At 43.5% G+C, this 15130-nt stretch overlaps 1 protein-coding gene across 1 annotated transcript; it reads left to right on the forward strand.

Annotated features, from left to right (window-relative positions):
* Positions 1-1543: 1543 nt before the first annotated feature.
* On the forward strand, positions 1544-4487 carry LOC117834465 (DUF724 domain-containing protein 3). Its single transcript, XM_072290294.1, has 6 exons — positions 1544-2563; positions 2721-2939; positions 3070-3107; positions 3208-3268; positions 3554-3677; positions 3778-4487. Exons 1-6 carry the CDS (start codon positions 1544-1546, stop codon positions 4485-4487), a joined length of 2172 nt encoding a protein of 723 aa, XP_072146395.1.
* Positions 4488-15130: the final 10643 nt, after the last annotated feature.

Raw genomic sequence — 15130 nt, forward strand, 5'->3', positions numbered from 1 at the left:
ACACTGCTCAGGCCTGCTGCCTCATGGACCGGGAAGTTAGTATATTTGGGTCCATCGCCGACAAATCTAAAACAGGATAAAAATTGGATCATCCTGGTTGAAAATGGAATACCGGGGCGGATAAACCCCAAATACGGGCGGATAAACCCTCAACTGCATCCCGTACCACTCCCGGGTACTCCCGTCCCGTTTCATTATATATATACATATTATTAAAGTGAGGAACGGTTCTGCCCACTTTTTTGGTTTGGTCGAACCTAATCTGATTGACAAGTGAGCCCATGATGCTAACTATAGGTAACTCGATCCTATCCGCCTGTGTCCAGCTGCCGCTTGGCTACGTTGCAATGGCCGGCCGCAGGAAGAAATAGAGTTCGGACATGAACTTGAACTTCACCATCTACTTCCCCTTTCTCATAATCCCTCCTTCTTCCTTCTCCCTCATTTTCTCTCTGTCCATGCCGGCCGGCCATGGTCGACCCCGAGCTCCTACTTGCCCGCCCCCCCTCCTGCATCGCGCCGCATCCTTCCGGTGCTCACCCCTCGCACGCCTGGCCGCCGCCTCTCCCCACATCGAGCTCGAGCCGAGCCGCGCGGCCCCTGCACGTGCCATGCACCCCACACCCGTCGCCTCTCGACCCCGAGCCGCACCTCGCCAGCACCACCTCGCCCCCGCGCCGCTGTAGCCCTGCGTGCATCGGCGCCACCGACACAGCCGCCCGTGCCCTACGTACTCCCGGCCGGCCCGACGATGGTGAGCCTGGCCATCGGATCAACCAGTTCGAGAGGTTGAAGATGAGATGCTCGTTTTGCAGTTTGGCCCCCTAAGAAGTCCAATTTCTCACGATCCATTCGGTGGGAGCTCAATAGAGATGTAAAGAGAGAAATATAATTTTTTTAGCCCACCAACATAGAGTTATTATCATGAATAATTTTTAGCCCACCAATTTACCGATGTCCAACTTTTTTACCGATGTCTAACTTTTTTTTATCCGTAGCAACACACGGGCATATTTGCTAGTAAAAATAAAAACCAACTACCGTTAGTAGCTTGTGTATAATACATTTCATGTAAGTTTAACTCTATTACGTGCCAGGCCATATAAATTTTGAAAAATGTGTTATTGGAGGTGTTATCAATCGTGATGTGGATATTTATATATCTAGTATTATTATCTTTACGGTTGGACATGCTCCCATGCGATCCAAATGGCCACCCACACTCGAACGAGTTTGGTCTGCGGTAAATGTAACGAGTTTTGTCTGCGACAACTGTGGAGAGAAACTCCCATTTCTTTTTTATAATAACTTAAATCAGAGAACTTGCTGATGTTTATAAAATTTCTATGGAACCTTCAATGAAGATTAGCCTTATGGCTCAATCCTTCTGCAGTATTTCAGTATTTCTTAACGATTGCAGATGATTTTTTTCTGACAGATTATTTACTCAACGAATGCCGCAACGCTCGCACTTCCCGTCTCTCTCACCCCACGCGCTTAGCGTTCGCCACCCAAATCGCCCGCGCAAGAAACCCAAAACCCCATGGCGGCCGGCCGCGCACCGCCGCTCACCGGCCGCCGCCGCCGCCGCCGGCGCGGTTGGAGCGCTCCGAGGAAGGCCCCGCCTCAGCCCCAGCCTCCGCGCTCCCCGTCCCCTTCGGCGCCGCCCCTCCTGCCTCCCGGCACCGACGTCGAGGTCCGCCTCGACGGCGACGGGTACTACGGCACCTGGTACGCGGCCACCGTCGTCAGCTTCGCCTCCGCCCGCGGCGACGGCCTCCCAGCGGAGTACACCGTCTCGTACGCGGACCTCCAAGACGACAATGGCGGCGGCGCCCTCGAGGAGTCGTTCGCCCCTACCCATGTCCGGCCGCGGCCCCCGCCCCCGGACCCGGAGTCCCCGCCGCCGCGATTCCTCCCCCACGACGCCGTCGAGGCCTTCCACAACTGCGGCTGGTGGTCCGGCATCGTCCTCTCCGCCTCCCCCGCCGCCGTCGCCGTCGCGTTCCCCATCTCCCGCGAGGTAATCCAGTTCTCGCCCAGCCTCGTCCGGCCCCGCCGCGACTACGTTGGCGGCGGTGAGTGGGTCCCGTCGCGGTCCGTCATCGCCGTCCGGCCAGAGGGCGAGGTTAGGGTGTACCAGGCCGGCGAGAAGGTCGAGGTGGGGAGGGTCCAGGAGGTGTACGGCTACTCCTGGTTCCCCGCGACGGTGGCGAAGGTAATCGATGACCTCAGCTATGTCGTTGAGTACTCCGATCTGGAAGAGGAAGGGGGCGGCGAAGCCGAGAAGGCGACGGAGTACCTGCATTGGCAGTTTATCCGGCCGGCCGTGGAGCACTCACCACAGGAGAGCGAGTTCTGGCTGGGGCCTGGCGCTGCCGTGGAGGCGTATTGTGATGGGGCGTGGTCAGCGGCAGTGGTGCGCAAGATTGTCGGGGATGGTGAGTTTAAGGTCAGTATCAATGGCAGCAAAGCCAGGAAGCTGGTGACCAAGGTGGTAGAGTTTCTGAAGCCGCACTACAGCTGGGATGATGGCAAGCATTGGAGCATTGTGAGTGCTAAGGTAATATAACAAATCCATTCCATAGCTGTGCTTGTGCTTGTTTTGCATTTCACTATAAGCATTGTACTGAGCATTGAGATTGTAAGAAATTTTCTTGAAGTTGCAGTCTATTATGAAGCTTGGATTGTGCATTCTGATGTTTTCATAACTTGTGCAGAGACAGGCTAATTCCAGGTGGTCGTCTGCATCTGGAAAACGTACAAGGTCAAATAATGTGACATTCAGTGATGATGAACATTGTCGTGATCCTGAGTATTCTGGGGCCAAAAAGTCAAGGAAAGAATTGCAGCCAAAGGTGGCCGTATTAGCTGAAGATTCTGAACATGCTTCACTTTCTATGATGGGCACTCCCTTATCTGCAGTGGAAGACTCTCCGGCAAGCATCCACCCTCCGAATTCTTCCTCTCCACTCCATAGCAAGGGTGATCTGCATGTGCTTTTACACTGTATAGTGAGTAGTTCAGTTTGTTTAGTGCTAATGAATATGCTTCTCTGTCCTTCCCCAGGGCACTCAACAGCCCCAAAAACTGATGCCTTTGACAATGTGAGTACCCTGTATTATTTTTTTCCTTAAAGTGTATGTAGCATTTACAACCAAGGCATTTACAGTGGCTTTCAATGGCTCCATGTCAATAATTTTGCAGGTGCAAAATCAGCCAGAGAGAAAAAGTATTCAACTTTGTAAGGTTTACACTTCAAAGAAAAGTAAGTAGTTCCTCTAATACTTATCCATCAATGATATGGTTCATCAAAATTTGATGATTATGGTACAACCTGCAGTAGCTAGTAAGAAAAAGAAATACTTCGATGAACCACATAGTCTGCATAGCTCATTAGAGTCGCCTAGTACGGGCCAGAAGATAGGAGTAAACGAAGTAGCTGGATCACATAGAGAATCTCCGTTAACAGTAAGAATGTTCTTTCTTGACTTGATACTTTCTATTATCTGTCAGTGACGAATCTCATTCTGATATATTGTTTCACATACAGTTCGAGAGTACAAAATCCACTCAGCAGCTACTTGACAGTACTGAGGGTACAATAAACACAAATGAAGTGACATATCAAGAACCTTTAGCATTGGTTCCTTTGAGCTTTGAGTCAGATTCCAATGGTATGAGCTATCTATTCTTATCCATGGTGATTTGTGAAACTGTAGTTTTTTTTTGTGTACATCAACTTATCAGCTTTCTAATCACTGGATCTTTTGGCAGATATTGATGTACAAGGTAGTAAGCTCGACGAAGGGCTGACTTCTCCCAGCGGTGGCTGTCAAAAAACTAGAGATGCTGATGCGCTTAGGAACAAAACTGGTACCCAAGTTCCATTCGTCAAGACCTCACACTTCTGGTCTGAAATTGATGAAAGCGATGTGTTCAAGGAGTTTCCGCAGCAACCACATTTTCTTCCACTTCAGCAATATTTGCCTGGACTACGAGAAGGAAAGGCTCTTGGTCTGATGGTGTCATTCGACCTCTTCGTGAAAAGTATAAGGAAATCAAGCATAGCAGACAATGAAGGATCATTTGAAGAGGCAAAAGGCGTACTTGCTGAACTAAAGACTAACGGATTTGACGTTCAGTATTTTGAAACTTTGCTGGATAAAGCGATTAAGGTGAAATTTGAATACACTAAACATCTTGAAGAGAAATCCGCAGTTGTAGCACAGAAGCTTGGAGCAATAAGTTCCCTGTCAAAAAACGATTCATTACTTTGTGAAGTTGATCAAGCGATGGCTGAGCTTGAAGAGAAACTTGAGCACCTTCGCCAGAAAGGACAACTGATTGAGAAGGCTAAAGAAGATGATGAGGAAAAACTCTCCAAACTGAGCGTGGTGGAAAGCAGTGTCCAGAAAGCGCTTGATGCTGACAAACAACAGTTTCAAAGAATCTTTGCTGGTATGCTACAGAAGCAGCTAACTTGAAATGCTGTAAACCAATGATCCTGCAGGACTCTAGGTCCAAAGATTATTGCTAGGTACCATTGTGATTTTGGATTAACTTCCTAGGGTCATTTGCTACTTTGTATGCATCTACAAGATGCAAATGATGGCCCATTTGTTGACGTCGATGCAATTTATTTCTTGGATCCTTGTCGCTGTGCTCAATGTGTGGAACCTGTTTCTGTTCCAAAACTTGCATTCTTATTAGGATTTTGTCAATCATATTAGGTGCCAGCCCTGAAAAAGGAACCAAGCTGATTTTGGGTGCCGTGTACACATTTTTTTTTGGGTTTCACCCTCCATGTTTGGGCATGTTTCTGGAATATACTTTAAGAATTAGTGTAATTCAATTATGGCTGACATTGTTATAATTAAATTGTTGAAGTGTTGCCGTTTTCTCAAGGTTTGTTAGTGTAACTATTTGTGCTCAAAACAAAGTTGGATTGAGCTCAGTCGCTGAAGGAATAATTTCATTGTACCTCACAAACGATGATCCAGATTGGACGATTGTGAACAAAATTCAAATACTAGGTCGTTCTCGTATCTTTGTTTGATCAAGAATAGTGCTAGACATCAGAATCCCCTATACACTGCATTGCAACTACACACATTGGGCGCTACAACAAGAGCTGTAAAAACGTGTAACCAAACAGAAGCAGAGCCCATAGCTTAGCAAGGACCTTATGTGTCATAAATATTCTCCAAGCGAAGATGACACAAATTACGTGTGCCTCATGTTGCTACGAACTGGTGAGCTTATCACATATCACTTGTTCGGCTTGCTGTGTCGTAAGCAGAAGGAATTGAGCCAGCTATCAATGCCATATTATTTGATGGAAGACGGTTCAATTATGAAGGTGGTCCGAAGATAATTCCTGTATTCCACGATATATCTTTAATATTTTCTTGTATCCCACAACATATCTGCAAATAATTGAAACTGTTGTCAAACAAAATCACTGTCTACTCCTACTAATCATGGGCACCCTCTAATAATGTACGTTGAGATTCTAAGACATGGTGAACCAAGTGAAATGTTAGGATCTAATAAGAGATGAAAGGTAAAAAGACACAAAACTCACCAACAAGGCACTCTCAGCATGCCCATCCCAGCAAACAACGCCAATGATTTCCCCATAGTGCAATATGCAGATGACACAATTCTCATTATGAAAGCCTCACAACAGGAACTTCTTTGCCTAAAAGAGCTCCTTGAAAGCTTTTCTCAACGGGGCTGAAAGTGAACTACTCAAAGTCATGTCTAGTCCCACTCAATGTCTCAGAAGAAAGAGCCATACAACTTGCTTGACCTTTTGGATATAAACTAGGAAATCTTCCTTTCACATACTTGGGATTACAATTGGGAACAACCAAACCCAGAGTTGAGCACTATGCCCCTATCATGAACAAAGCAGAACGAAGACTCACCGCCACCTCCTCTATGTTATCTCATGCTGGCAGGCTTGAATTGACCAATTCAGTCATATCTCCATTGCTTACTTATGCTATGTGCACAATGCAAATGCCAGTAGCAGTCACCGAATATTTTTATAGAGCGAGAAGGCATTGTCTTTTGAGGGGATCTGATGTGAATGCAAAAAATAAGTCTTTGGTTGCATGGAAGAAGGTTACTAAGCCCAAAACTAAAGGTGGACTTGTAGTACTATGTATCAGAAGTCAAAATACTGCTCTTCTTCTCAAGCATTTAGATAAATTTTACAACAAAAGAGATATACCATGGGTCAACTTAATCTGGAGCACATATTATGCCAATGGAGAAGTCCCTCATGCTACCCAAGAAAAAGGATCCTTTTGGTGGAAAGATGTTGCGATAAAATTCAGGGGTGTGGCAGCATGTCCTGTAGGAGATGGATCAACACTGCTATTCTGGTCAGATATATGGAATGGGCACTTGCTGCAAAACAAATTCCCGAGATTATACTCATTTGCAATTGACAAAAATATATCAGTGCAAAAGTTTTTGACAAACAATATCACAGAGGATCAATTTCATTTACCTCTATCAGAACAAGCTTTTCAGGAATTTCAAAATCTACAAGTACTGATACAAGGGATACAAGTGCATGAAGGAAACAAGGATTCGTGGCAGTACATTTGGGGCTCCAACAACTATTCATCAAAGAAGTTCTACTGCTTCCCATACATACATGTCAGGCCACCAGAACCTTTTTTATGGATATGGAAATCGCGGTGCAGCAACAAGCTTAAAGTATTCTCTTAGCTTCTTCTCATGGATAGGTTGAATACAAGGAATCTTCTCAGGAGGAAAAACCTAAAGATAAATGAAAACAACTACAATTGCGTCCTCTGTAGACTTAACACAGAAGAAACAGCGTTTCATCTCTTCTTTGACTGTGAGTTAGCATCTCCTGTTGGCAAGCTATTGAATTTCAGTGAAACTCATCAACCCTTCTTTAGCATGATGATAGAAACCTAGCAAAACAATCAACAGCTTCTTTTCATGGAGGTGTTCATCATTGCTTCCTGGAACATTTGGAAACAAAGAAACAACCTTGTCTTTGAAAATAAGCAGCCAAGCCTCACTTCTTGGAAGCATCAACTTGTAGAAGATGCTACTCTACAGGCTCACAGATTCAAGAGCGATAAAAAAGCTCCTTTTCTAGCTTGGATAGACTCCTTACGCTAACTATCTCACTTGCGCTGTCATTTTCTCCCTGCTTCTTGTACATCTGTTCCAACCTCTTTTCTTTCTTTCTGTACAATTTATTTTAACACTATTTTAATATATTTAACACAGTAGGGGCCTCCCCTACTCTATTTACCTAAAAAAAAGGTAAAAAGATATTTTCTTCTCAAACACGCAGAAGAGCTATTCAATAATGGACGGTGTAAATGTCAACATATTTGTAACAGGCATATCACTGTTTCTGGCCTGATGCTAATCTCTGCCATAATCTCGAGCGCCAGCCCAAACATGCAACTCCTAAAATCCCATGGCACAGCTCCTAAAGCCAAACAGAAAGGTACCTGATCACTACTCAGCTTTGTTTCCCTGCCCTTGCATCTCAAACGAAAATGCATACACACCAAATAATCAACCCAGAAATAATCCATGCATATGTAGAAGTCTTGAACAACTAGCATAGCACACAGCTATAGATTTGTTTGCAAGCAAATTAAAGAGCACCACAATTCAGGGTTAAGTCATAGGATAAAATGCAAAGTAGCAATGTGTACGTACAGAAAATTAAAAACGGTACGAAATTATAAAGATTGGACTATCTGCAATTAAATTTTCACATATCAACAAAATGTTAGCATTTTTTAACATATCATTAACAAAAACAAAAGGTGGTAAATATATTAGCAGACTGAAACTTATTTATTTTTGAATACGCAGGAGAGCTGCGTATCGTTGCATTGAGAGAGGGAAAAAAAGGCCAAAATAGCCTTACAACTCGCATCACACACACCCTGGGTTTTAAATTACATTCGCGCCCGTGAACTAGGTGACCACAGAACCTACTGGTCATAAAATGCTGTTAACCAGGAGGTCTAACAGCAACCAGAGTACTTAAACCTTTAGCACTTGCAAGCATCCAGAGATCAACCTGATCAATCCTTGGTGAGGAACAATTAAACACTACATTGTTCCTTGTCTTCCAAAGAGTCCAAGCCCCAAATATGACCAGCGTGTTAAATCCACGCCGAGATTCCTTACAGACCATATCATAAGCTTGCTTCCACCTCCACCACTCATAAAAACCAGCCGTGTTTGCTTCAGGTGTGAAATCAGGGAGCCCGAAACAGCACAGTAGCTGATGCAAAAATTGTTGGGAGAAGGCACATGCCAAAAAGGTGTTGGATTGTCTCATCTTCATGGTCACAGAGAGGGCAGGATGGGGGAATCCACGTCCAGATAGGCTATCCGCTGTCCAACAGCACTTATATGCAACTAGCCAGAGGAAGAATTTGCACTTCCTTGTTGCCCATATATTCCAGTCAGTTTACTCGGTGCAAAAATAGATTGATCCGTTAAAAGTGCCTCATAGGCTGATTTGGTAGTGAATTGTCCTGATGGATCCAGCCTCCATTTGTGCACATCATCAACCTCTGGTTGGAGCACCACCGCTTGCACCAAGTCCCAAATGTCAAGGAACTCAGATAGGACTGCAACCGAGTAGTGCCATTGGATATCGTGTAGCCATTGATTCACAAGTAGAGCATCCTGAATAGTGCACCTTTTAGCGCGTCTTTTTGCTAATCACGCAAAAAGTTGAGGAGCCAGCAGCTCAATAAAGAGCACCCAGTCAGCCATCTATCTGTCCAGAATTTAGTGTTTGCCCCATTGCCAACTTCAGTAATCACAGTAGAGGCAAAGAGTGACTGGGGCGCAGCCATGAACTGAATCCGGGAAGGCCGCCCATGGCTTCCCCGGTTCAGTTTTGCTTAACCACAATAAGCAAATCCTGAGATCCCAACAGAAACGCTACAGGTCCAAAATGCCTTGTCCTCCTAGCTCCTTCGGTCGCCATGCAATCAAACAATGACCTCCATTTGCCTCCTTTCTGCCTCTCCACAAGAATTTACGACGTATCTTGTCCACCGCTTTCAAACACCATGGGGGAAGCTCCATGGCTGTGGCAAAGTAGATCAATATGGAGGTGAGAACAAATTACAGACTGGAATTTGATTGCAACGTTTACTCACTGTTAGGAAACCTCTAGCGCCTAAGGCGCACCTAGTAGACCTGTGATGTTGTTTAATATGTGTTATTAGCACTGCGGCTTGTCTGTGACCATGCTTGGAAACGTGGCCTAATGAACGTGATACGAAGTTGTAGCTTCTGGAGGTACCTCTGAAAGACCAGCAGTCTTTTGAAGCTTCTGAATGTGAAGTGTTCCCATCTGAAAAAATTTATGCTGCATGCAGCAGCCATTGAAGTACTCTCAATACTGCATTACTGATGTGCAATCTAGCAAGGTCAAGAGTCTGTGTAGCATTGTAAAAACATTTGCTTCAATTATCAATGTTTGTGTTTTAAACCAACACTTGAAGCAGATACGAAGAAAATATTTATGCTAATAACAGCAGAAAAGAGACAGCACCATTTCTCATATAGGCCCACAATTCTATTGCAAAGTATGCTCAGTGAAAAGAAACATAGCTTACTGAGCAAATTAGGTTTGAAGAAAGGAGGCTACAGAGGCACGACATTTTGTAGAAACTTTCAGATGTATACATGCTGGAGCACAACATAGATCAGCTTCAACGATGGATCATCATTGGCCATTTTTTCTGAAATCTTGACAATAAATGTGTGTTTTTGTCTGATCAATAAGGCATGGAAATCTTTTCTTAGATGTTGGTTAGTTTTTCCATAGGTTTCTGAACGAACTGCTCTCTTTTATTTCAAAACGGACATATTCAAGTTCATAAGTATTGTTTGTAATGTATTTACCTAGAAATGATTTGTGGGAAGATGATTCTTTCCATTATACTTGATCTCTATACCTGGGGTCTTTGTGGATGATTTGATCATCATTGGATCAGCCGAGGTAGAAATCAATCTCTTCAAGATGGAGATGAACGCAATGTTAAGGATTAACGATTTGGGCTTGCTCTTCTACGTTATGCCAGGCACACTGCACACAACGCCAGGTGCATCTTTGAGATGGCAGGGATGTAGAACGGCAACCCTATGCAGATCCAATGGAGGAGCGGCTCAAGCTATGCCGTGACAGCATGGTGGCGGAGGTGGACGTCATTCAGTACTGGAGGATCATTGGAAGCCTTCGCTATCTTCTCCACACTTGGCCGAACCTTACTTTCGGTGTGGGGTACACGAGTCACTTCATGAAGTGACCTACAGAAGAGCACATGGAGGCAGTGAAGCATCCTGCCCTTTGTGGCAGGAACAGTCTTGGCTAACACTACCGGAGGACAATTGAGGCACTGCTTGCATTGTCAGGTACACCAACAACGACCTGCGCACATGTTGACACAAGGAAAAGTACGTCCCTTGATCCGTTTTTCTTGGGCAGCAGCTTGGTATGTTGGCATGCTCTCAACCCAAAAGGTGGTGGCAGTGGCACTCTCGTCCTGTGAGACGGAGTATGTTGTTGCCTACTAGAGCCACACAGGAGGTGTAGTTGGCTTGGCCACTTGCGACATCAAGTGGAGGAACGTCGAAACTGCCGTGCTGAAGATTGACAACAAGGCAGACATATCGCTGATGAAAAATGCTGTCTTCCATGAAGTAGCAAACACATCGATGTGCTCTGCCACTTCACCAAGGACTGCTAGCTAGGAAGATTGGAGGATCAGTGCCGACTTCATCAGCACCAAGGAACAGCTCAATGGCATTCAAATGAAGGCACTTGGACGAATCAGATTCCATGAGCTTCATGCTAGGATTGGAATGGTCCACATCAACTCCAAGTCCACACACAACGATTAGAGAGAGATTGCCAGCAATAAACCATGTGTGTTTGAGTCTGCCCAAGTGCTTGCTAGTGTTCATGTTCATGGTCGTTAGTAAGCTGATTTCTAGCCGATAATTGGGGAGAATAATAGCAAATCAGAGTAGTAGTGGCTGTAATAGTTATATGATTAACTCAGGCCTTATTATAGCATTTGGTTGTATATAAATATAGCAGAAAACAGAAAAGGCTGCAAGCAGTTCGGCAGCACCAACTTACTGTGCTTGTGTGTGTACTGTGTGTGAGCATCCTGGGAACCTGTTGAGAGCTCTAGACTGTCATTCCTTATATTACCTAGCCACTTTGGTTTCTTTGATTTTCACAATCTGTGCAAAGCCCCACAAAAGAAAAAACACAATCTGCACAAAGCTAGGAGAGGCCAGATTGTTGGATTGTTATGATGTCGGGGCTACCCTTCCTATGGACCTAAAAGTCAAGGTGTTCCAATTAAGGGTTTTTTTGCTGCCTTCTACTCATGGACAGATTGAACACAAGAAACATACTGAAAAGGAAGAACCTAGAATTAAAAGGAATAACTACAATTGTGTCCTATGTCAAGCAAATACAGAAGAAACTGCCTCTCACCTATTCTTTGGTTGCACCTTTAGTAAACATTGCTGGCAGCTTCTTGGCATTCACTGGAACACGCACCTCAATTTCTTTGACATGTTGGTTTCAGCTAAAATGTACTTTCCAAACTCTTTCTATATTGAAACATTCATATTGGAGCATGGCAAATTTGGAAGCAAAGGAACAATCTTATTTTTGAAAGAAGTCAGCCCAGCTTGCAAGATCTGGCAGCAAGTAGCATGCATTTTGTAACATGGAAAAACTTAAACACACATTGGGTAAGTATTATTGTGGAGTATGTACGCCTTTGCTGAGCACACCTACCAGCGCCGGAGGCACAACAAGGATCCGGCGGCAGCTCCACAGAATTAGCAGTTGGTTCTAGTTGGTAAGCGGTAGAGTACCAGAATTAGCCCATTGTTATACCTTGGTTGTTAGCAATTTGTTAGGATCAGCATTATATAAGCCATAGAGAGAATTGACTGCCAAAGTTTGGAGGTGCCAAATTACTGTTATAGCACTGTAGCACACTGTAGCGTTTCGTTTGTATTTGTGAATTATTGTCCAAATATTGACTAATTAGGCTCAAAAGATTCGTCTCGCAAAGTACAACAAAACTGTGCAATTGGTTTTTAATTTCATCTACATTTAGTACTCCATTCATGTACCGCAAGTTTGATGTGATGGGGAATCTTCTTTTTGCATAGTGCCAAAGTTGGGAGTTGGGGTGAACTAAACAAGAGCTTTGTTAAGCAAGAATTAGTACCTGAAAGTTCAGTCTCTTCGGAGGGCGAACAGGGCTAACCTTGCCATTGTTATCCATCCACCTTGATTAATAAAGCTCTGCCATATCAAGTATATCATTAGATACCAGAATAAATTGGATCGCAATCATTATTAGGCAGACCTGGATATAGTTTTATTACCTTTCAGTTCCAAAATACTCTTGTTCCTCTCCAACTCTGAAGCAATGCATCTTACCCGCAAAAACATGACAGATACCGATACGTTTAGTAGATGTCCAATGAAACCTGGGACAGAAATCATATACAGAAGCTTTAATTTTCACATCAATGATTGGAGCATTACATTGGGGATATATTATAAAGAGTGATTTTTTTAAACAGGGGAAATTGCAAGGGAGAGTAAAATGGTGTGGATGTGGAGATTTTAGCATGACTACTACGCGTTGGTGGATCCGTGTACTCAAAATAGCCTGGCCTGGAAAGGTACAAGGGCATTGTGGGTTACAGGCTACAGCTTGAAGCAGAGCAAGTTCTTAAGATTGTAATCATTCTTAACTGTGTGTGCTTTCAAGAAAGAAATTTCAGTTAAGTCTCTTGGGTTGAAACTTTGAAATTTACTGAAAGTAAAACCTGCTTCAAAATTAGTCTAGAGGTTCAACTCTGTTTTAACCACAAAATATCTACCCAGGACTGCAATTCTATTTGAGTGAAACGCTATGCAAAATAAAATACGAACCACCAGTGCATCAGTCAACATAGGATTCTGGAAAATCACAAAAATGGAACAATTATATTTTACGAATTAAGAAATAAAATTATGAATCCAAGTGAATTCATAAATGTTATTTTACGATATCTTTTGTGAAAATACGAATATTTACCAATCTACCAGTTTATTTTGTTCATATAGTGCTGAACAGTTCAAACGACTGAGCTATTAATATAACAAATCAATCTCACATAAAAAACAAATTGTTCAGTTGAGATGAGCTTAAAATATTCATTTTTGAAAAGGTATTATTCTATTAGCATCAAGTGGCCCACTGAAATGGCCCAGAATAAGCCACTACAGCTTAGTTATTAAGAAATTTTTGGACTATCTTTTAAAAAACATTGGTTGCAAGCCCTACAATTCACAGAATTATATCAATATGGTTCCTTCAGAGAAACTTCATCTCATGAGTACATCATAGAAATTGTTGTAGAAGATGGAGCTGCTGATTGAGAAAGATCTCACGAAGAGCATAGTTCAACTCACCGTTTACCCTTTAGACATGACCTCACCATATCATGGTCATTCATCACTGGCAGCAGCAGACATGGGTACCTGCCCATTTACCAATAGTCCAATACCATGACATACTACAAATCACATTTTTTAAAAAAGAAAAAGAAAATTTGGTACAGTTAACTGTGCAATATTGCATCAATCCTTGAGTACAAAAGATGCTGAAATGCAGATACAATAAGTGCATAGCTGACTAACAATGAAATTCCCTATTGGCTGAAGGCTAAATGAATCTCTTGTGGAACATTATGAATCTTAGTCCATGTCTGGACCTAGGTAGACAGTGTACAGACTACCTAGGTTGAGAAACATTCAGTCAAATAGGGCAGAGAGTGCATAACAGTTTAAGGCTTGTTTATGACTTTGGTCAATATGTGCCAGAAGCCATCCTCAGCAGCGACCATGGCATTCACCACTGATGGTCAGACTCAGAGGCAGCATGGTATGACGCCAGAGAAGGGCACTAGAGGCCAAGGTCAATGGAGCGGCGTGAGTGACCGCATTGCCTTCCTCGCTTACTGCCCGATCACCCGCATCTACTAAGACATCCACTCCCCATCGACTTGTTCCACCTCCAACTACTGCTCCTGTCCTGGAATGCTCATAGATTGCCCCTACTGCTACTCCTATGCCGGAAGTGGTTCACACGCCACTCGTATCCTTGCTATTGGTCGGGGGTTATGCTGGCAGTCCCCTTAGAGGATTACCCGAGGTGGTATATTGTCCAGTGGATGGATCATTGGACCTAAGGTCCTGTTTGTTTGAGCTTATGAGCAGCTTTTTAGCATAAAAAGTCAAAAGCTCAAACAAACAACGAACTTCTCGTGCAGCTTCCAGAAAAGCTGAGTTTATATGAAAAGCTGAAAAGCTCAGTTTTCTAGACTTTTCGTAGCTTTCAGAGCCCAGAAAACTAAAAACATATTCTAAAGGCTATTGTTGGTTTTTCATAACCAAAAGCCCAGCAACAACTTTTAAGAAAAGCTCCCAAAACTACAGCTCAAACAAATAGACTCTAAGATTGGCGGTAATATAGGGGCGCAATGACACGAGATTTAGACATGCTCGGTAATACCTCCTGTGTTCTGGTTGTGGTTGTCTAGGTTCTAAGGGTTCCCCTTCCCGTCCTTACTCTAGGGTAGGATTATAAGAGCAACTAAACTAGACCTCTAAACAGCCTCCTACTCCAAGTTTAGAGGACCAAGTTAAAAAAATGTACTCTAGTCAGCTCTCTATTTGGCTCCCCATTTTGGGGAGATCTCTAAATTCCACCCTCCATGCTCTATTCCTGTGGGGTCTCTAAGGAGCCCTCTATCCGTGGGGGTTATTACTGGAGTTGGAGATATTTTTATGGTTCTTAAAAAAATAGAGAGAACTCCATTTAATCTTTAAAGGCTTTAGTTTGAGGACTATTGGTGAAGTTGCTCTAAGTTATTTTAAGGTCCTAGTCAGCTACAAGTAACAAGATCAAATCTTATCACAACGGCTTCTTTCCTAATATCCAACTAGTATGTATCTCTAAATCATCTTGCGGCTACAAGTAACAAGATTAAATCCGCG

This window comes from Setaria viridis, chromosome 8, assembly GCF_005286985.2.
Source record: "Setaria viridis chromosome 8, Setaria_viridis_v4.0, whole genome shotgun sequence".
Taxonomy (NCBI): Eukaryota; Viridiplantae; Streptophyta; class Magnoliopsida; order Poales; family Poaceae; genus Setaria; species Setaria viridis.

What these genes read in the sequence shown, in the direction of transcription:
- LOC117834465 (XM_072290294.1), top strand. Translation starts at nt 1,544, where the DNA reads ATGGCGGCCGGCCGCGCACCGCCGCTCACCGGCCGCCGCCGCCGCCGC. An exon ending in GGAGCATTGTGAGTGCTAAG is followed by an intron (nt 2,564 to 2,720) that starts GTAATATAACAA and finishes TAACTTGTGCAG; the next exon opens with AGACAGGCTAATTCCAGGTG. An exon ending in AAACTGATGCCTTTGACAAT is followed by an intron (nt 3,108 to 3,207) that starts GTGAGTACCCTG and finishes ATAATTTTGCAG; the next exon opens with GTGCAAAATCAGCCAGAGAG.